Source organism: Pieris brassicae, chromosome 1 (genome assembly GCF_905147105.1).
Source record: "Pieris brassicae chromosome 1, ilPieBrab1.1, whole genome shotgun sequence".
NCBI classification, from domain to species: Eukaryota; Metazoa; Arthropoda; class Insecta; order Lepidoptera; family Pieridae; genus Pieris; species Pieris brassicae.
Genome location: NC_059665.1, coordinates 7,952,052 through 7,972,971, shown reverse-complemented (window position 1 = coordinate 7,972,971; position 20,920 = coordinate 7,952,052). Strand labels below are relative to the sequence as shown.

At 32.0% G+C, this 20,920-nt stretch overlaps 3 protein-coding genes and 1 long non-coding RNA gene across 6 annotated transcripts; 2 read left to right on the top strand and 2 right to left on the bottom strand.

Moving 5' to 3' along the window:
* Positions 1-774: 774 nt before the first annotated feature.
* On the bottom strand, positions 775-1,467 carry LOC123715507. Its single transcript, XR_006754436.1, has 2 exons — positions 1,385-1,467; positions 775-1,066 (listed from the first exon to the last, which is right to left on the bottom strand). It is a non-coding gene; the product is annotated as an uncharacterized LOC123715507 (long non-coding RNA).
* A 7,743-nt stretch (positions 1,468-9,210) lies between these two features.
* LOC123714337 (transcription factor BTF3 homolog 4-like) lies at positions 9,211-10,337 on the top strand. The gene has a single exon (XM_045668561.1). It carries the CDS (start codon positions 9,391-9,393, stop codon positions 9,919-9,921), a length of 531 nt encoding a protein of 176 aa, XP_045524517.1. The 5' UTR covers positions 9,211-9,390; the 3' UTR covers positions 9,922-10,337.
* A 965-nt stretch (positions 10,338-11,302) lies between these two features.
* On the top strand, positions 11,303-14,913 carry LOC123707693 (TGF-beta-activated kinase 1 and MAP3K7-binding protein 1-like). 3 transcript variants are annotated; one of them, XM_045657973.1, is made up of 7 exons: positions 11,303-11,699; positions 11,799-11,933; positions 12,269-12,374; positions 12,727-12,991; positions 13,404-13,560; positions 13,722-14,183; positions 14,608-14,913. In XM_045657973.1, exons 1-7 carry the CDS (start codon positions 11,566-11,568, stop codon positions 14,741-14,743), a joined length of 1,395 nt encoding a protein of 464 aa, XP_045513929.1. In that variant the 5' UTR covers positions 11,303-11,565; the 3' UTR covers positions 14,744-14,913. The 3 variants fall into 3 exon arrangements, with proteins under 3 accessions (XP_045513929.1, XP_045513945.1, XP_045513937.1); XM_045657989.1 differs by having other exon boundaries at positions 11,304-11,699; positions 14,471-14,745; XM_045657981.1 differs by lacking the exon at positions 14,608-14,913 and having other exon boundaries at positions 11,304-11,699; positions 13,722-14,401.
* A 205-nt stretch (positions 14,914-15,118) lies between these two features.
* On the bottom strand, positions 15,119-19,577 carry LOC123707712 (26S proteasome regulatory subunit 10B). Its single transcript, XM_045658000.1, has 9 exons — positions 19,392-19,577; positions 18,987-19,106; positions 18,704-18,840; positions 18,362-18,460; positions 17,828-17,977; positions 17,502-17,625; positions 16,792-17,002; positions 15,699-15,864; positions 15,119-15,324 (listed from the first exon to the last, which is right to left on the bottom strand). Exons 1-9 carry the CDS (start codon positions 19,474-19,476, stop codon positions 15,247-15,249), a joined length of 1,170 nt encoding a protein of 389 aa, XP_045513956.1. The 5' UTR covers positions 19,477-19,577; the 3' UTR covers positions 15,119-15,246.
* Positions 19,578-20,920: the final 1,343 nt, after the last annotated feature.

Below are 20,920 nucleotides of genomic sequence, written 5' to 3'. Positions count from 1 at the left end.
AATCTTCCTTACCTCCATATATATTAAAGCATTACACTAACTATTTATGCAGTACTGTCACTAAATTTAAAGAAAGAATCTGAAATAATTGCATTATTATTATTATTATGTTTAGTTACTGTTTTCTTTGTCTCAGGATTCAATGAAACAATCTTGGTACAGTGTGGCACACACAGGCCTAAGCCAAGTGAAAACAGTTTTTTAATCTTGTAGAAATTTGCGGATTATTCTTGTCGTATTTAATATAACTACATTTTGAAGGATGATATAACAATAATTATTATTTATTTTTAATTCAATTCAATCAATTTATGCCAGATTTGTTGCTTTTAGTCAAAATCGTATTAAGGCTTAAAAAAAGCGATACCATTGTACACGATAGTTTAGCTGAACGCTAAAACGCGTGTTTTTCATCGATATTCATCGCGATAAGTTAGTGTTGGCTACAAAATGTCGATATTTGCGAGTCTAATACATCGATAGCCAAGTTTGATGCTGCGGGCGAATGGGATATACGGATTCAAATTTTAGACTGTTCCGATACGTCTTACCTATTTGAAGCTACAATTTATATACTACTACATTACCGAACAGTTGCAGACGAGGCAAACGAAAGGAAAGACTAGGAGCGAGGTGAAACACGAGTCTGAACGCGGCGGAGACTCATTGTGGACGCCTTCAGCCCCATCTAGGGGTTACAGGATAATAAGTCACTACACTGTATATAGTATTTGGTAATTAATTGATAAAGACTAAAATAAATTAAGTAATTAGTAATATTTATCAGAATTCTTTACTGTAAATTCGCCATCATATAACTATGTCGTGGTTTGAAACGTTTTTGTTAATGTAAGCGGTGTATGGCCTAGCAGCTTTATCGTATGACTATAATTCCTGAGGGCATAGGTTGGATCACCGACTATGCACCTATTTCACATTCCTTCAAATGGAAAACATCGCGAGGAAACTGGCCTGCCTTAGCCCAAAAAGTCACAGCGTCGGCGTCATCGTGTGCCTATTAGATTGACAAATGATCCTGAAACAGGAACAGAAATCTGCCCCAGACCTAAAAAGGATAAACAAAGGTTTTGTAGGCATCTTTGTAGGTTGGTGTTAGGTAAACAAACCCTAAGAAGATGTTTCAAAATTAAAACACTATCTTTTTCAAGTTTCACGTTGTATAGATAAATAAGGAGCCCTCTAAGTCTTGACTCTATTTCAAAACTTATATACTACAAAACAAATACACTAGAAAACTTGACCTATGAGTTCCATTGTTTCCTACATTTTGCGAAATACAAAAATCTGTAAAGTAGCAAAAATATGAATCCTATTTTTCGTATTTTCATACGATCACGCAGATGATATAGATCCGTGTGTTTACCATCATTATGGAATCCTTGCGTCTCTCGTTTTGGCTGATTTAACGACTTGAGAATTTGTTCGTGCTGTTTTGATTGACGACTCGGATACATTACAATGACAATAACAATCAGCATTTTATGTTCGTTGTTTATTCGTTGCCATGGTAACGCCTGGAGAAAATGAGATATATAATTTCCAAGATAAGCAATCCTAACATGAACAAGTATTTGCAATGCAATGCTTTTTCCGATTTTTGCCTTTTTACAAAAGAACCTATAGACTTTTTTGAAAATTGTAAGGTACAATATTTTCATTAAGATGCAAGGATCATTTAATATTGCGAATTATAAGAAATTTGGTTCAAGCTCAAATATAATGCGATAACACTATAATTCGTTTACGCGACACAATAATATTATATTACGTTAGCAAAAACACAAGTACCTTATAGAAATAATATACTAGAAGATAATTAATTTAGTAATTTCGTCTAATAGCAAGTCTTACTGCTAATAAAAGCATAAAACCAAATTGATCCCGTTTATTATCAAATCACTGCCAATTATTTGCTCAATCTTATGTCAAACAAAAACCAACTTTATTTCTTCATCAAACGCTTCATTTTCAATACGAATATGTTAATATAACTAAATAAGAGAAACACAATTTAAACTCTAAACCTATGTATTAAGGTTCAAATTACTATGAATGCGTTTTACGAGTGCTATAGACTAATTTTCCAACAGCAAGGGGTAAGGTCTCTCTTTCTAACTCTATACTAAATAAGTTTTATCTCTGTCTCGTGCTCAGATATTGATTTTCTCTCGAATAAACTTAAGAGGAAGGAATTTGCATATGGTTGGGGGTAAGTCTAAATTAGATTACTTTGTTGTTATTTTGAAAACTTGTAATATTTTAACGGTTCAATTTCGTATAATATAATTTATGTTTAACATTAAATATTTTGTTACTATTTTGTAATTACATGTTGAAACATTTGAAGAAATGATTTAATATAAGCGTATTTGTTATTAAATCTTTTTAATATAATGTTTGCATAAAATAATTTCTTACAACAAACTAAAATGTATAATTCGATTTATATGAAGCGCCCTATTAAATTATTATTTTCAAATCTACTCGATCGTACCCTTAAACTAATGACATAATAATGCAAATTACAATTATTACAGCTCAATTGCGGACCCTTAAACCACACCCATAGATTATACGCAACATTAAACGAAGCAGTCCCATTGGCTTAAAACCCCTTCGTCTATTTGCACGTTATCAGTGTTGCAATATGGAAGAAATATTTTATGGCGAAAATAAACATGACTTAGGTATTATACACATTATATTTTTTTAAATGGCTAGATATATATATATACCTACGAGTACAGGCTGCCGACGGCAGTACTCGTATTCGAAAGAACAGTACTTCATTGAAATATGACTGTTTTAAAAGAAAAAGAACCTTAAATGTTAAGTAAGTATGTTCAAGAGAAATATTTTTTATTGCTTACTTATCGTTGTGTCAATACATCTATTTCGATATGTTGTTATCTGTGTAACATTCTGTAAGTATTATTTTTTTATTACATCTAATACTTAATTTGAGGTTACACGTAAGTATTACAACTATCTAATATATAAAATAAATAAATTGTTGAATGTAGGTAACATTTAACAAGTTGTAAACTGGCCAAGTTACAAAACAAGATATTGTCCGTGGTTGCCAAATTTTATTGAAAGAGGTTTTATTTGTTTCCTTTTTCAAATGCATTTTCTTTTATGGCCTGAGGGCATATTGAATAGAATTGGCGGGAAAGTTATCCGCTCTATGGCTCTATGGAGATTAACCTTTAGGGTTACTATTACTGTTTGGGTTTTTCTTTAACAGTTAGTTATCAATACTATGGGCAGTGTTACAACACATTGTTATAGCTATTTTATTAAAACAGACTAGACACATATTATTCATAGAAAAACTATTGTTAACCAACTCTAATCTTTGAATCTTTGGAAATAATTTGTTACAAGAGAGGTAACTGAAAAAAGATTCGTTTCGTCATTTAACTTTTGTATCTTATTATTCGCCTTCTGGTCAGGCTTAATTCTCTAGATCATACCGCTTTATCTAAGATATATTTTTTCTTCTGAAATAACTACAATCTCGTGAGACAAATTACTCATTTCCGTCAAAAAACCATTCAAAAACATTATCCGTATTTTTTTTATTGAATTGATTTATAAAGAATTTGCTGAAGAAAATATTTTGTTGATGTCAATTTCACAAAGCACACGAAATAAATTCCTATCGTTTTAGGATTTATACGGGCTCGAATTGGTTTTCGCTCAATAAACTGTGATTGGAAGTGTTCTGTTACCACATTGTTTCGTGTCGGGTTGCCAGCGTTAAAATTAAACCGGACCTCTGGGGGCAGTTAGCCCAAAATTTTTATGTTTTGACAGTTGCGTAATGGCGTGAAAATGTTACAGCGGTATTATGTTTCTGTTGTTAAATTTAAAGAAAGAGAGTTTCTTAACTCTTGTTGTTCCTTCTTTCTAGTTAAATCTTGTCATGATATAAAATTATTTTGTTACCTAATAATTTGAATTTCGTTTTTTTAATAATAATTACCATTTTTTGTTTCTTATCTTTACGAATAGGTATTGTGTAAATACAATAAAACATAAATGGTATCTACATTTCTTTTCTCGCATTTTCTTGTGACAATTTTCTTTTGGCAAGACAAATTTGTCTTTATTTTATACTATTTTTTATTAATTAATCTAAATAGCCAATTAAACATTCATTTCGACATTGATATATACTTAATCTTACTATGTTATGAAATATTTTCAATCGCGTAAACCCCCGTGTTACGCTAGTTTCACAGTAGTTGTACAAAAAGTAAACGACATCGGCCGAGCGATAGATTGTGATTGAATTTGTTTCGATACATTTTCCTTTATTTTATTTGAACGGCTGAACAAATATCGGACCTTTGTATTCGATGGGATTCGAGTTTATCGGTAGCAAACATACCTATACAATGTAATATTAATGTATTAAATTAAACAAAACGTGCGTTTCTCCACACTGGTCGTCAGTTTTAACCCCAGTTGGTCTTCGCCCAAATTTAATGGACGCAATTTCAACGTAATAACGAGACCTAGAACTAAATACTAATATCAAATCGCAAACACTACTGTAACTTATACGCCTATGATTCTAAAGGTAACATCCAAAGATCATCTGTATCTATAATGATTATTTTCATAACAGGCAAGTTAAGGACCAGTCCACTATACCTTCCAAACCGAAAAAATATGTTTTGCTGTCAATTGAACCCAGTACCTTCGCTATAACGACATCGAAGGAACCGAGCTCTTCAACTACATGGAGAAGAAGAAAAATACAGAAATTAAATATTTATTATTATTTGATCTCCGTTTTTAAATGGTAAAACTATGACGGATTTGGTTGGTCGTATTTATTAAGAAACCCATAAAAAAATTCTAAGTCACAGTCGTAAATAACTAATCTTTAAAATCCCGTGAAATGACTTCATAAATATTCACTAGCCGATCCTAATTTGTCGCTAGGCAAAAAAAAACAAAAACGCCGCCACTTTTGACATCTGTCAAATTTCGCGCGTAAATGGGTGGTCGCCAAATCCACCTAATCCGACCTGTTTAGATAACTAATGACTTTAAAATCTTCGAAACTGTATTCTAAATTATGTCGTCTTCTAATCTGAGTCATTTAGTAACAAAAAAATAGGATTAAGTGGATCCAAACCTTGTAATGTGACATTTTACGACCGATGCGTCATGTTTAGCTTAACTGTTTATAAGGAATATGTTTTTTTTTATTTCCACATTATTATATCTTTTCAGTACTAATTTTATTTTACAGGTAAACAATAAGTTAGTTAAAATATTTAAATTGGACAGTCACGATACCATATATAATATTAAAATAATAAAATATGTACCAAAACCAATAAAGCGGTAGGTATTAAACCCATTTTACTTATTTGTCAGAATTCAATTATTATGTCAATCACCGCTTGATTTATATACACCATACGAACTAGTTTTTCTAAATAAAGCCAGCTTGTTACTTAAAAGAGCATTATTAATGTCCTGTTTAAAAAATGTTTCTTTTATGGCAACTATTTTTAATCGTAGTTTTTACGTCCTTGACAGAATGATAACGAGTCTTAATAATTGTTTAAATGACAGACTTAAACCAAATCGGTGTGATTAATTAGGGCGCGGGAAATGGTAAAAAAAGTGTCAAAGATTGCCAGTTGTCACATGTTTTCTGTTCTAAATTTGAAAGTTCCAAAACCTGTGCATTATAGTACTTTAAACAACTTTTTAAATAATTTTCGTGACTAGTTTATTTATTATAGGTATTGATGGAGATAGACTTTCAAAATGGATTTTGTAAACTAAGATAGATTAGAGTTTAATAAAAATTATAGCAATAATACAAATTAAAATTAAACAAATCGGAGCTCTTTCGTGAGCAGCGCACCTACATAATTTCGGACCACGTCCGCTACCACCAAGCATCATCAGGATGTATTTTTTCCTGTGTTTCAGTAGGTATTCATGAGAAATCCTCTAGGAAGAAAAGTTTCAAGAATTTGCCATAAGTAGCCTGTCAATTATGACATGGTAGGATAACGGACATATAAAAAGAATTCATTCAAGACCACCAATATTAATAAGGAATCTTCCTCAGAATAGTCCTTCTAATAAAGAAAACACACGTCACTCATCAACTCATAAAACCCAGTTATCGTGCCATAAATATTTATCTACATTACTTAATGCACCTCAATGTATCTGTGGTGTAAAGCTGTCATCAAGACATCTTCGCGCCATCAGGAACAATATGACAGCTATTTAATTTTCGAACGTCGATACGCCTGCTATTACTGAATGTTTTGCTAAAACGTTTTTGAACGTAGTTTGCGCGCACTTACTGAATGTGATGATAGATGTAATATCGTGCCGAAAAGTGATGGATGGATAAAAAAATTACAAAACACATTTTATCATCATGTATATAAGGGAATCCAATAATACTTTACAGACTTTTAGTACTTTTTACTTTATAGATACTTTATATCTAATGCTATTAAATTTCTATTTTATAAAAGTTTATCAATGTTTACGACCCAAGTTCATTATTTTTAGTACACAATATCTGTTGTAGGCCTAGGATTTCGGTTTCAGTATCAGTAAGGTAAATATTGATTATGAAATGAACACTTAATAAGGCAGAGACTTAATTTCATCTTACTTTTGTAACTTAATCAAATATAGCACAACGTAATATGTAAGTATATTTTTCGTCATTTTCGTGTTAATGGTGATCCGCAATATCTTTTTGACATCGACTGGCCAAGCTGCTATAACACACTAATACAATTTATTTCAAACCCTGGGTTTCAATTAAAGTAACATGTTGCCAAATACCAAAATAGATTTAGATCATAGAAAATTAATTAAAAATGATACGTTTAATTTTATTGCAATTGAGGAGTTTTTACCCTGACTGTACAAAATTCAATAATAAACTAATGCACTTATATTTAGGCCGCGTTACCCGCTTATAAGTTTTTTATAATCATATTTATGTTGATTTGCCGTTGAGTAATTCTCAGTTTATTTGAGCAATTTGATGTACTTGCTTAAAACATTTAAGTGCTCCTAACAAATTACTTTCAGCTGACGCACAATAATGTTAAAAATTTAGTTTATTGCTGTTACTTATTGTTATTATTAAGTATATTACACAGTTATACATCAAATAATTTTGAATATAGTATATATTTTACAGTTCTCTACACTTCTACAACAGTAACCCGGTACACATGTAATAAGTCAATATATATGCCTTTTACTTTACTCAATTTCTTGATATTTTTATTGAGTAACACATTTCTGTTTCTGCGGAAACACGACAAAAACTTATACAAAAATGAGACACACTATAAACAATTTATAAGAAGATAAACATGCTTCAATTGTAGAACGTAGATAACACTGAAATTGTTTAGAACTGGCCAGTAAGAAACATTTCTAATTAATTTTTTTTTAATTTCAATTTTAGAACTCTGATAACCTAATGTAGACTGTTGCATTCATTTGTTTTTGTGAATTGGTGGCTAATCTCAAACTCTTGATTCACGTGAAAATGAACCTAACGCGAGAAAATTTTCGGTCAATGATTTTAATGACTTTCGTTGTGGGGGCTTACTCAACGACAAAGCTATTCTTTAAAGGCTGCGATTAGCATTTCTTTGTGAAGCCCATTTCGTGCCACTATTTACAATTGATTTAATGAGTTTAAGCGTGGACGTAACAATCTCAATGATGATCCGCGTGAGGGACGTCCTTTAACAGCGACTAATGAAGATACCATCAGTGCTGTGCGACGCATGATAGAGGAAGATAAGAGAGTGATCTATGCATTGGCAAGCCTAGGCATTGGTATGAGTCAAGTTTAAAAAATATTACACGAACATTTAGGCGTCTGGAAGCTTTGTACCAGATATATTCCATACTTTAACCGACGACCAGAAACACCTTCGCATGCTGTATTTGACATCGTCACAGGTGATGAAAGCTGGATATATTGCTACGAACCCGAAACACAATGAGCTCAGTGGGTGTTTCCTTTCGAGAATAGGCCCACTAAGGTAAGTAAAGGAAGAAGTCAGGGCAAAGGTGCTTTTCACATTCTTTCGCAACAGATGTGCTCGAAGATGGAAGGACACTGCAGACTGGTATGTGAATCGCTGTTTGCCTGTTGTCTTGCAGAAAATTTTGAATATTTGACTATGGCTCGTGTAGAGATAATGAGTCATCCGCCATACACTCCTGACCTGGCGCCCTGCGACTTTCATTTATTCCCAAGAAAGATAAAATTCGAGGTATTCGCTTTACGAGCTCTGAAGATGCGGTGAAAGCGTACGAAAATGCTATAGAAGAGACCCCTAAGCAAGGCCTTAGTCATGGCCCATTCTTATGGGCCCACTGCTTTATCTCAGTGGAAAAACAATAAAAGTATTGGTAACTTTCTACATTAAGCCGTTTTTCATCGTAATATACAAACACCTTGATTGAATACTTTTTACTTCAATATTTACCAAACTTATACAAGGAATCGGAATTGTTTTCTGTAGAATAGAAAATTATGAAATAATCAATTATGATACCAATGGATGTACCTATGTTCCCGTTTCCACCAAAGAAGACGCACGGGCAATGATAATAATATAAATATAAAATTGCTTTATTAATTTTACTTAATAATATTCTTATCACAATCATAAATATTTTTTAATAATATTCTTCACTTCTTCAAATTATTAGATAAAAAATTACAAACCCTTGAGACTTTTTTGCGTACATTAACACTACTATTATAAATTAGTGATACTGCAAGAGGCATCTATTTTAGAAAAGCAAAAATTTGTTTAAGATTTACTGCCATCTATAAACGATATTACACTTTTTAAGAGTTTAACCTTACCTAACCTGCCAACCCAACAGATGACGCTTTGTGAGATAAACGTTTCCACCAACCTAAACGTTTCGAGCAACGCAATTTTTTTATTAGTTTGTAAGAGTTTGTTAAAAAATTATATAAATACAAATAACATATTTGTATTATTTACTAATTAAAGTATATTCATACTTACACATATCTAGAGATTTATATTTTTATCTTCACGTTTGCCTTTGACATTTGGAAAATCATAAAAAGGAACGTAAAAATCTGCAGTGCTGCCAACTACTAGAAGACGGAAATAACTAGTCCCAAATGAAACCTCAATCCACCATTTTCCCTTTGTAAGTAACCGGTGTCCAAAACACGTGCGTACTATCAAGTTACATGGAATTCTTAACTGTTCGCGTTTAAATCTATATAACAACTATAACAAAAAGTGCAGCGCGCTTTTATTTAACAGTCACACATCTTAAATAAACAAAATGAACACGGAGAAGTTGAAAAAACTGCAGTCACAGGTGCGCATCGGCGGCAAGGGTACTCCTAGGCGCAAGAAGAAGGTTGTCCATGCGACGGCCGCGACAGATGACAAAAAATTACAGTCATCATTGAAGAAGTTATCAGTCAATACAATTCCTGGCATCGAAGAAGTTAATATGATCAAAGATGATGGTACGGTAATTCATTTCAATAACCCTAAAGCACAGGCATCGCTCGCCGCGAATACATTTGCTATTACTGGTCATGGTGAAAACAAGCAAATTGCGGAGATGCTGCCCGGTATCCTGAGCCAGCTAGGCCCTGAAGGGCTCACCCAGCTTAAAAGGATAGCATCAAGTGTGGCTGCTCCAAAGCCTATTGACGAAGACGACGAAGTACCTAACCTAGTCGGTAACTTTGACGAGGCTTCTAAGCAAGAAGCAAAGGAAGTCATTACTGAAGAAAAGGAAAAAGAGAAAGAGGAAAAGAAACCTGAGGCCGACACCAAAGTCTCCGACAAGAAGATCGATTAGACATGATTAGTTTTTAAATGCTCATTCAAAGTGAACGCTAGGGTTTCCAAAGCAGTGAGATGTGTCTCAAATTTGTTATGTTAATACACATTTGAATTAATCATTTCTTTGATGTTTTGGTGACGGTGCCTTGTGGACTCATGTCTTTGGAAGCCTTCATCCATGCTATACCTTGCACTAACAATCTTGTTTCATAAGTGTTGTAAAAACTGTTAATATTGGCAATATTAAGTACATAAGTTTATTTGAGTCATAGATGTTGGTATATTTTAACTATGTAAAATCTGGTTCGCTTTCAATACAACTTAGATGCTCTTCCTAGAGCCAATATTATATAAAATATAAAAATTGAAAAATGTGTAAAATGGTTAAAGTTTTTGTTATAAGTATATGTGACATAAACTTTAATCTCTGAATTGTGTTTTTTTTTAACTTTACTGTTTCCCTTTTTATAAAATTCACATAACCAACCACAACTGATAATAGATATCAGTTGTTGTTTGGTATTTTAAAAAATAGTATCTTAAACTACACCACCTTACAAACTATAAATTATGTGTGTTTCAATTTTGTTGGATTTACTAGATATATATTTTTAAATAAAACATTGGTTTCACATTTAAAGTGCTTTTATCCTTTATCTTTTTATTTTTCTTTATCCTTATGTCTTGGTTAACTTAAAAGAAGTTATCTACTAATTATAACAAATTTAAAGGCAATATTATACATAATAGTTGAACTAGTTAATTCTGGAAAAAAATTTGAAAAACTTAGTTGTAGTTTAAATTTGAATTCTTTATTGTGAAACAGGTTAGACACAGGAAAATGCAAGAGTTCACAGATCACAGCGCACTCGTCGTGACAAACATTAAAGAAGTTGTAAGTATAAATTAGTATACTTAATTGAGGTATGAGCATAAGTTGACTATGATATTGGAATTAGTAGTATTGCTCTTTTGCAAGCGTATTGAAAGATAATCCATATAAAATATCGAAAATTGTATTAAAAACTTTTTATATCTATTTAACTGAAGTCACTACTACTTAACTTAATTTCAATTATTGAGCTTTCCGGTTATTACAATAATGTAAATTTTGCACACAAAATTACTGCTGAGAATATTGACCGTAGCCTAGCCAATATTACCATTGAATAGTGAAATATACATTATTTTTATATCGTCATATATATCGGTATTTTTTCTTTATATCAGTATTGATTTTAGTTTTATATTAATAATTTTATGAATTAAAAAAAACAATCATACAACATGATTTCTTTCGTACCTATTTACAATGATGATGTAGATCTGTGAAAAGATTACATTTTCCACAGACTAAGATTCCATCTAATTTCATTCATAATATGTTAATTGTTAGTCTTAATTCGTGATTTATTAAATGTTTAATCAATTCAAAAATCCAAAGATTTTATTTCTTATGGATAAATAGATAAAACAAATAAGCATTATTGAAATGTTTTATTATATTACTAACCTTGCATAATTAGTATTTTATACTTATAATGCACTCAGGCATGAGGACTTGTGCTGTGAAATAGAAAACTGCCCGCGATAGCTAGTCGAAGTAAAGGTCCCGTGAGAGTAAAGTACAAGTAAATAAAGGGCTGAAGTGTTGTTAAAAATGATTGCCAGACCCTGGACCGAGGATCTGCCAAAGTGCCGAAATACCTGCGTAGCCTCTTATTTATCTCACATGGGCGACTCTAACTCTACTGACGATTGCTTATGTTTTTATTGCCAAACTGAAGATAATTCGTAAGTATTCGAATTACATAACTCAATTTCTTGACGGCTATGGAATATTACCAATATGCCTATCATTTGGATTAGGTTAAAACTTAATATTTATTACAGCTGCCTTTATGGTGTATTTGAGCCACACAATGGTTTAGATGCAGCCAGGTTTATAATGCAGAGAATGGCTGCAGAGCTTCTGTTCCCTCCACCCTCCTTAAGCAATACTGATGAGGAAATTAGGGATAGACTTAGGTATTCTTAGCCATTGTTTTATGATATTATGTCTTGATCTTTATTTTCAAGTTTAAAAGTTATATCCGTAGCACTAGTTGCTATACTGTAATCATAATAGACTGAAGTCTAAAGTTGGACAGTAATGCATATACATTGCAAATTTATTGGATTTTGCATAAATAGTACATTTGAAATATTTGTTTAGTGGAAATTGGTTAAAATATTTATTACTTTAAATAGTTTTTTAAATGATGGAACTTCTGATGATTGAAATGTTGATTTACTGTTAGTAATTAAGCAGTGGAGGAAGTTATAGGATTAATCAACTTATCAATTTTCTTTTTATATTTCAGAAATGCTTTTATATCAGTAGAGAAAGCATATATAGAAAACTATGATGGAATGATAGCTGAACGGACTAGTCTTCAATATAGATTGCAAACTTTAAATGAAACACAAGTAAGAAAAAGTTCAAAATCTGTTACCTAAAATATAATTGTAGCTCTAATTTAATGAAAGTAATATATAAAAATCTTATGTCTTAGTGTCAAACTCCTCCGAAATTGCATGTATGTGAATATATTTGGTAGGTATGAGATAGCTTGTTAAGTGTATTTCATACCACTAGGTAAAATAAATTAGTAATAATGAAGTTATGGGATGTAGCTAGTATAGTATATCAGACCTTTAAACTTATTTGCATTATTTTTGTTACCTGAATTAATGGCATATTGAATGAGTAGCATTTTCAGTATAATATTTCAATAAGTAGTTGTAAGATTACAATTAAAGTATACCTTTCTTTACACAGATATCTCAAAACTGTGATGACATCCTTCAACGCCTAAAAGAAATTGATCATCACCTATCTGGAGGCACTACAGTTGTATTAGCTCTTGTTCATAACAATAAGCTATTTGTGGCCAATGTTGGTGAGACCCGGGCACTCCTTGGCAGAACAGATGATAATTCAGTGCTAAGAGTTGTCCAATTGACCATGGACCATAGTTTGAATAATGAGGATGAGTTGTTACGACTTTCACAGTTAGGATTGGATGTCAATAAACTTAGAAATGGTAAGAGTTTATGGTTGATTTTATCTTGATGTGAAACTAATATTGTCTTGTTTGTTATCATGATCACAATGTCCTTTGAAAAAGAATGTACTAAATGTATATATCTATTCTTGAAAAGGACACTCTTCCCTAGGAAGCCGGCAATTGATTTATTTTTTACTTTGGACCTATACTCAAGTTTTCTGTAGAGTTTAGACACATTAAAGTAGACAAGTGACCTTTGCGTAACCACCATTAGATACCAATATTTCTTATTATTAGGGCAATATTTTAGTGGTTGAAAAAAACACAACAGTGACTATTAGTTAAATTAAATATGTTGTATTATGGTTATTGTAATAATAAAAAATATTTATTATAAATAAAAAATAAATATAGCTTTGTTCAGGTGTATACATAAAGATTTTTTCAGTGCAATATCTAGGCAATCAAACTGGAACACGGTGTCTTGGTAACTATCTAGTAAAGGGTTTATATAAGGCATTTCCTAGTATTAGTGCAGCTATGTCAGAGCCTGTTGTGGCAGCGCCAGAGATACATGGACCCATATTGCTAGATGAATCTTGCAGGTATATCTTTTTATATTGATTTTGCATTGTCATGAGATATTGAATGTTATGAAAATGCCACATTTAAAGAAAAAATATAGCACTTTAAATAACCTATAGTTAAAATATATTTTATAAAATATAGCTAGTTTGCGAGACTATATTGTATCTATGTATTTCAGGTTCTTAGTCCTAGTCAGCGCGGGAGTCTATAAGCGCATTCAAGAAGTCCGAGGCAACAGCGAGGAAACAAATAAACAACTCGCACAGAAAATTGTTGAGAACTTCCGAAAACAGTCGGAATTTACGTGTGTTAGTCAATCTGTGTTAGAAGAAATCGAAGATGATTTCGTAACATTTTGCCTTCAAAATAATTTAACGCCAAAACCAAATACGCATATAACCCTATTAATACGAAACTTCAACTTCCTCCCGCCAATTCCAAATGACAGCTGTCAAAAAAACGCCTCAGTCAGATTTAATCCTATAGTTCAGTCGAAGTCGAACACGCTCTTGAACGAAATCGATTCTGAATTTTCAAATGATTGCGAGAACGATTCTATTGTTGACACGAATAGATCGATCGAGTCGACATCCGATGTATACCCAAATCGCCCTTATGAAAAGGATAAACGCATTAAGGGGTATGTTGATTTTTCATGTTATTATGAAAATGTGGCGAAAGCCCGCAAAAATGGCACCTTGCCAAGTTTTATTAAGTGATTGACCAATTCATAGACAATTATCGTAAGTGCTTTGCTTTTGAGTCTTGGTGACTAGATGCTACAAAAATGTAAAATATGACCAGAGATTTTTACTAAACAGTATTGACTGTCGTTTTATTAAACATTTATAAAGTTTACGTTGTAGTGTTTTATTATAAAGTGTTCATAAATGAATTGTTACAAGTATGACATTTGTTATGTTACAGATAGAAATACCAACAGACTATTTACAGATTTACAATTTTATTATCTACATAGGAATAATAATAATGATTCACAATTAAAACAAACCAGATTGAACAAAGATTGGTTTAAGAAATATCGAGTCGCGGCTATGTTTCAGTAAGGTCGTGTACATACAAACGGGCAGAAAAAACATCTTCCATCACTTGTCGCGGTTTTGGCGGAGCATTCGGTTTAGTTACATTTCCGCCAGAGTTTACAATAATAATGCAGGAGTCAACATAGCATATACATAATATAGACAGTTAAGATACAAAACTGTTTTTTACTGTGTTATCAATCATATAAGTTTTACTGTATATTCTCAAAGATGACAAACAGGCATGATATGTAACGCCATCTACCTATGGTAAAATTCCTGATAAGCAATATTAATTTAGCATTCTTAATTTGTACTTTAGTTAAAACAGTAGACTTAAAACTAAAGTAAATAACAGTGTACTGTTTTAACTAAAGTACAAATTAATAACAACTTTAAGTCTTGTGTATCTATTTCGTATATTTAATTAAATAGGCCAATAGGTGAACAGCCTTCACCGCAAATGTTTATTGCCCACATAGAAAACCTTGCTTTTGATTCGAACAGACGACCTCTAGTTTTGAGAGGCGCACACTCAAGCCACTAGGCCACCATTGCTCTAAAATACTAATTGCATGTAATAAATAACAAAGGCATTTTTAATTACATTTTATATATTGAATTAAAGACATTAGTAGAAATACAGGTAAAAATATATAATTAGACGGGTTTGTAATCCAACTTGCTTTCAAGTTTCTTGTTATCTGCTACCTTACGTACTGCTTTCATTAAATCCTCCTGTAATTAAATGAATAATTATTGAATTAAAAACAAAATTAGAGGTTTTAATGAAATGTGCCTCAATAATAAGTAAAACCTTGTTGGTGTCAATTTAAATGACTTCGTGTAAAACTTATATGAAACTATAATATAGTATGATTATGACTCTCTATTTATATCAACATGTTTCTTAAAAACTTAAAAGTATTTAAATTGAAAATCTTTTACTTAAATAAAGTATAATTTAAAATAAATAATTACATTATTCATGTGCAAGAAGTCTATAAATTTCGAAATCTATTATAGTTTTTCAAACTTTTTTACCAATGGGAAACCAATATCTTAATTGAATCCGAGACTTGCATTTCGTAGTACAGACTGATAAAGGTTACCTGTATAATATATTCTCTCTCAGCTCTGATTGCGAACAAGCCAGCCTCAGTACAGACATTTCTTAAGTCGGCTCCGTTAAATGTGTCCGATAGTTTGACGACCGCCTCATAATCCATCTCGCCGTGCTTAGCAATCGGTGCCGCGTGGATTTTCAGGATTTCCAGTCTGAATAATAAGTTGTGTTAAACTAATTAATAATGTTAACCACGGGCTGGCCACATGATAAGAGAAAAGACAAATGGTGTAAAATTGTGACTCCACGGTACCCTAGGGGAAGGCAAAAGGAGTAGAAGAAGACCTCAAAAAAGATGGGAATACGACATCACACAAGTGGCAGGAGTGATGTGGACCAGTGGCCCAAGAAAGACACAAATGGAAAAGGTTTGAGTAGGCCTTTTCCAAGAAATCAAGCAAGATCCAAATATTAGAATATATTTTTAATCTTCTAATACCTAGTTCAATATAATGATCTATGTTTATGTGTGTACCTATGTCGATCTGAATAAAAAGCTAGATTATAGTTATTATTAATTTTGATCTAGATCTAATGGTCTAGTGGCTTAAGCTTAAGCTGACCCTCAAGGCGTTGCACCTAAGTAACTTTCTTTCTATGTCGAAGGCAAACATCGTGAGGAAACTGGCATGTCTCTAAGCCCAAAAATCGACGACATGTGCCATTAGGCTGATCACCAATTTATCAATAAAATAATACTGACCGAAGAAACAAATTCAGGATGAGTCTTATTATACCTATCAGGGTGTCACCACCCACTTTAAATTATTCCTTATTGTTTTGTTACGCTTATATCCGTATTAATTCGTTACTTAAAATACCTCACGTAGGATATTAAGATAGCGGTGCTTGGTTGGATAAAAATGCACCGTTGCATTATCCTAAATATAGGATATTTTTTTTAATTTAACATACATAGTCTTAAATCACGCAATTAGCGATTTATGATGGATTTAAAGAAAGTAACAATGTAAATACCATGTGATATGTCACTAAGTTCTAAATGAAGCACACACGGGTTGACTAGCTTTATCAATCAATAAATACTGGTCAATAAAAATATTAGGTAATCTATGGACCTGGCTTGCTCATTTGGCAGCGGTATCTCAATCTTCCTGTCAAGACGTCCAGGCCTCAACAACGCGGGGTCAAGCGTGTCTGGTCGGTTTGTAGCCATAATTATTTTCACTTGTCCCAGGGAATCAAAACCGTCCATTTGGTTCAGCAGTTCCATGAGCGTCCGTTGGATTTCACGGTCAGCGCTCGTACCTTCAGAGAAACGTCTGCCACCTGGAATTAATAAGAAGTTATTTTTACACATCGAACTACAACACGACGAACTGATATCATTCATTTACTTGTTAGAAGTAGTAATTAGCAACACCATTTTTGTTTCGAACCAATTGTATCGAGTAGGTACAGAAGCCTAATAACTTATAGTAAAAAAACCATACATTTCAGAAATGTGTTTGTCCAAGGTTTAAAATAGAAGACTTGAATAAGAACATAAATAAAAATGCCAAAATTATGTTATATTTGCATGTTAATTAATGTATACTTGCATACTGTAATAATAAGAAATATGGAAAACAAACTTTTTCTGTTAAATATTAGAAATTGATGTACTGCCATTCGGTCAGTTAATGTTACTATAAACATTGATATTTTGGGAATAACTTTTTGAAATGAATATTAAGTCATTAAAAAGCAAGCCTCATCAGTCAGCACTTACTTTTAAGTGGCTTAGACTTAGTGGCACCGTCACATATAATAAGTAGGAAAATCTCACCAATAGCATCTATTTCGTCCATGAATATTATACAAGGCTGATGGTCTCTTGCGTAGTTAAACATCTCACGAATAAGACGCGCTGACTCGCCGATATACTTGTCAACGATTGCTGAAGATACTACCTGTAATGTGTATTTGTAAACTATGAATATATTTAAAAAAAAAAAGAAGAGTTGAGATAAAGATGTGGTTATATAAATTAAATGGATAAAACGGATTGTGATTATTATTATTTAAAAAAATATATAAAAATAATTGTAACTGAATGTTTTAAATAACCTAATTATAGAGAAGACACCAATAAGAACTACTAAAATTTCTTACCTTTAAGAAGTTAGCATCAAGCTGTGAAGCAACAGCTCTAGCAAGCAGGGTCTTTCCAGTTCCGGGAGGGCCATATAAGAGACAACCTTTTGGAGGAGTTATACCAACACGAACAAATAGCTCAGGGTTCATTAAAGGCAGCTCAATCACCTGAAACATATTATTGTGTGTTAAGTTTTAATATTAACACTAGCTCACCCACTGTACTATGTTCCACCTAACAGTTAATGAATGAACAGATTTATGATTTTAAAATTATTAAGATAATTTTTTTATAAAATTGCCATGCCAGAAAGACAAATCCAAAACACAAATATTGATCGAGTCATATTATAAATGTTACACCATTTACTAGCACAACTTTGTTTTAATTACACCATTTTAATAAGTTTAGATTTATAAATATGAGTTATAATTAAATAAACAATATTACCAGAATAAAACTTTGTAAAAGACTCAGATTCTGTTGATAAATGTAATAATAATTATACACAGAACAGCAGACACAAAAGCTGCAAATAATAGCGCACAAACCTCTCGAAGCTGTCTTATCTGTTCTTGCAGGCCTCCTATAGCAGAGTAGGTGACATCTCCTGGGTCTTCATGGCTCATGTTGTATACAAGAGGGTCTACCTGAAATTATAACAAATAATTATTTATTAGTATATTATAAAGTAGATTAATATCTTTTTTGAATTAAAAAAAGGTTAAAAATAAAGGCTTCAAATTAGCACAGAATTCATGAAACTGATACAGCACAATTAATTTATATCCTGAATTGTTGGGAAAATTGTTTGATTCATCTAACCCATGAAAGTGTTTAAGGTATAATATTTTCTTTGTCTTAAACTACATCACTATAAGTAAAAAACATACCTCTCTTGGTAAATGACGCATGATGGTGAGAGTAGTCATATCTAATGCAACTCGAGTACCACCCTTTAGCTTGTTCTTGTCCAATTGACGCCTGCATCCCACAACATATCTGGGACCATTTGTTGCTTTTACAATAACTGAAATTAAATAATACTAAATTAATTTAATTTTTATATTTATTCCATAATTCTATATTATAGATATATTTATTCTTCAGATCCATCCAGATCCAGAGTCAAAACCCATAAAAAAAAATATTGCATTGCAACAAAGTATTTCTTACACTTTTCTTCAGTAAGTTGCTTCAACACTTCACCAACAATTTGACCCACACTCTGAAGGGCTTTGAGATCATTTTCACTCTTATCATACTGTTTCGTTAAATCTTTTAACTGTTCTCGCACTGAAATTAAAAAAAATATCAGTTACATGGGTTTCAAATACATAAAATATAACCACCTTTATTGTGGGTGCAGATTATATCAAAGTTAATTTTCTTAATAACTATTATGTTAAAGGAAATCTATATAAGACCTTAGCACAGTTTGTAGAAATATATAGAATATCTGGTGCTACAACAACGTCTTATAATTATTTATAACGCACTATTGTAGTCTTTAGTAAAATCATCAACAAATCCTATGAGATGATTCGGCATAAATTGATAAGTTTGGACCATAATACTTACTATCTTTAAGCCTCGACTCAACTTCTTTATGTTCCATTAGCTTCTTTCGATAATCTTGAAAAGCCTTTTCTCTTACTGGCTCCATTTTTATTCGCTAATATAATAGTATTTTAAAATTAAATATAATTCGAAGCCAACAAAAATAATGTCGCTGATGAGAATCGAAAATTACCATAGATTACTTCCCTTTCTCAATTTACAATTGTGACAATGACAGCTCGCTGTCATTAAAAAAAAACAGTTACAGATAGTAAAAATACGCACAGCGCATACAAGGTGTGTAGTTAAACAGTATTAATTTTTATTCCACGCCATTCCTTTCGTTACATTTAATTACGTGACATTTATTTTAAAAACATCTAATATTAAATAATGAGTATTTGGTTTCCTGTAACATTTAAATGTCACGATAGAAAAACCTAGCTAAGTAAATAAAAGTATATACCTACGTATTTTATAAACGATATTAGAATTTTACGTTTAACAAGTTCCCTCTTTTTGGAAACTTTCTAACTGCCTACGAGATCCCCAGAGATAAGATAAATTAATGTACAGTATAAAACTGCATCTAATTACGTATTCAAACACGCGTGTGATGCTGATACTATTAAAACTTCTAGGCTATAACGGCTTTAAAACACACACTCGTATTTTAATACCCCTCATCATGCAACAGTTTTGCAAACTACTGTTTACTATTCTGACTTTATAGGAGTATAAATTATTGTAATCACTTTGTATTTACAAAATAAATTTTTGTATACTATACTTTTTGTATATATTTTTTTGTGTTGTAATGTATACTCAAGCATGAGTAAAAATATTATAAGATAGTAAGTCCAACGAAGTTCCTAACACAAAATCCTTTCAAATAGAACAAAGGTCGATAATTATTTGAAGAAAATTCTCAGCTTTTTAACCCATAGCAATTCGTTGGAGAGTTTTTTTTGAAGCACAAATTCGTGCTTACTTGGATCCTGGAAGAACCTAAAATAGTTTCTGCTACATTGTAAGCACATGGTCTCAATTAGTACAATATTATATGCTAACGATGTCACTGGAGTAGAATGGATTCCCATGGACTGCCTCACCTCAAATTTCCCAATGTAACCGGTTGACCGCTCTTGGCTGACAATTGATGACTAACCAAACCTATAAAAAAAATAAAAATTGTACTCTATCCACATTAAACAGGCCGGTCGATAGCACTCCCGAAGCGATATCTCTAACCGTTTCAGAGATGGCTTTCCCTAAACCATAGCATAGCTCATATTTCCTGCACGAAATTCCCACTCCTTATCTAATTACTGGCTCAATACGAATGCATCTCTATAGTTATCTACTTTCCTATATTAACCTAATCTATGAAAAATAAAATAAATATACCTCTACCTAAATGAAAAATAAAAAAACTATACCTAACCTAACCTATAATATATACAAACAAAAATAAATATACCTAACCTAATGAAGGCTAACACCACTATCTCTAATATAATTAGATGTAAGGCTTACATAGTTAAATTAAA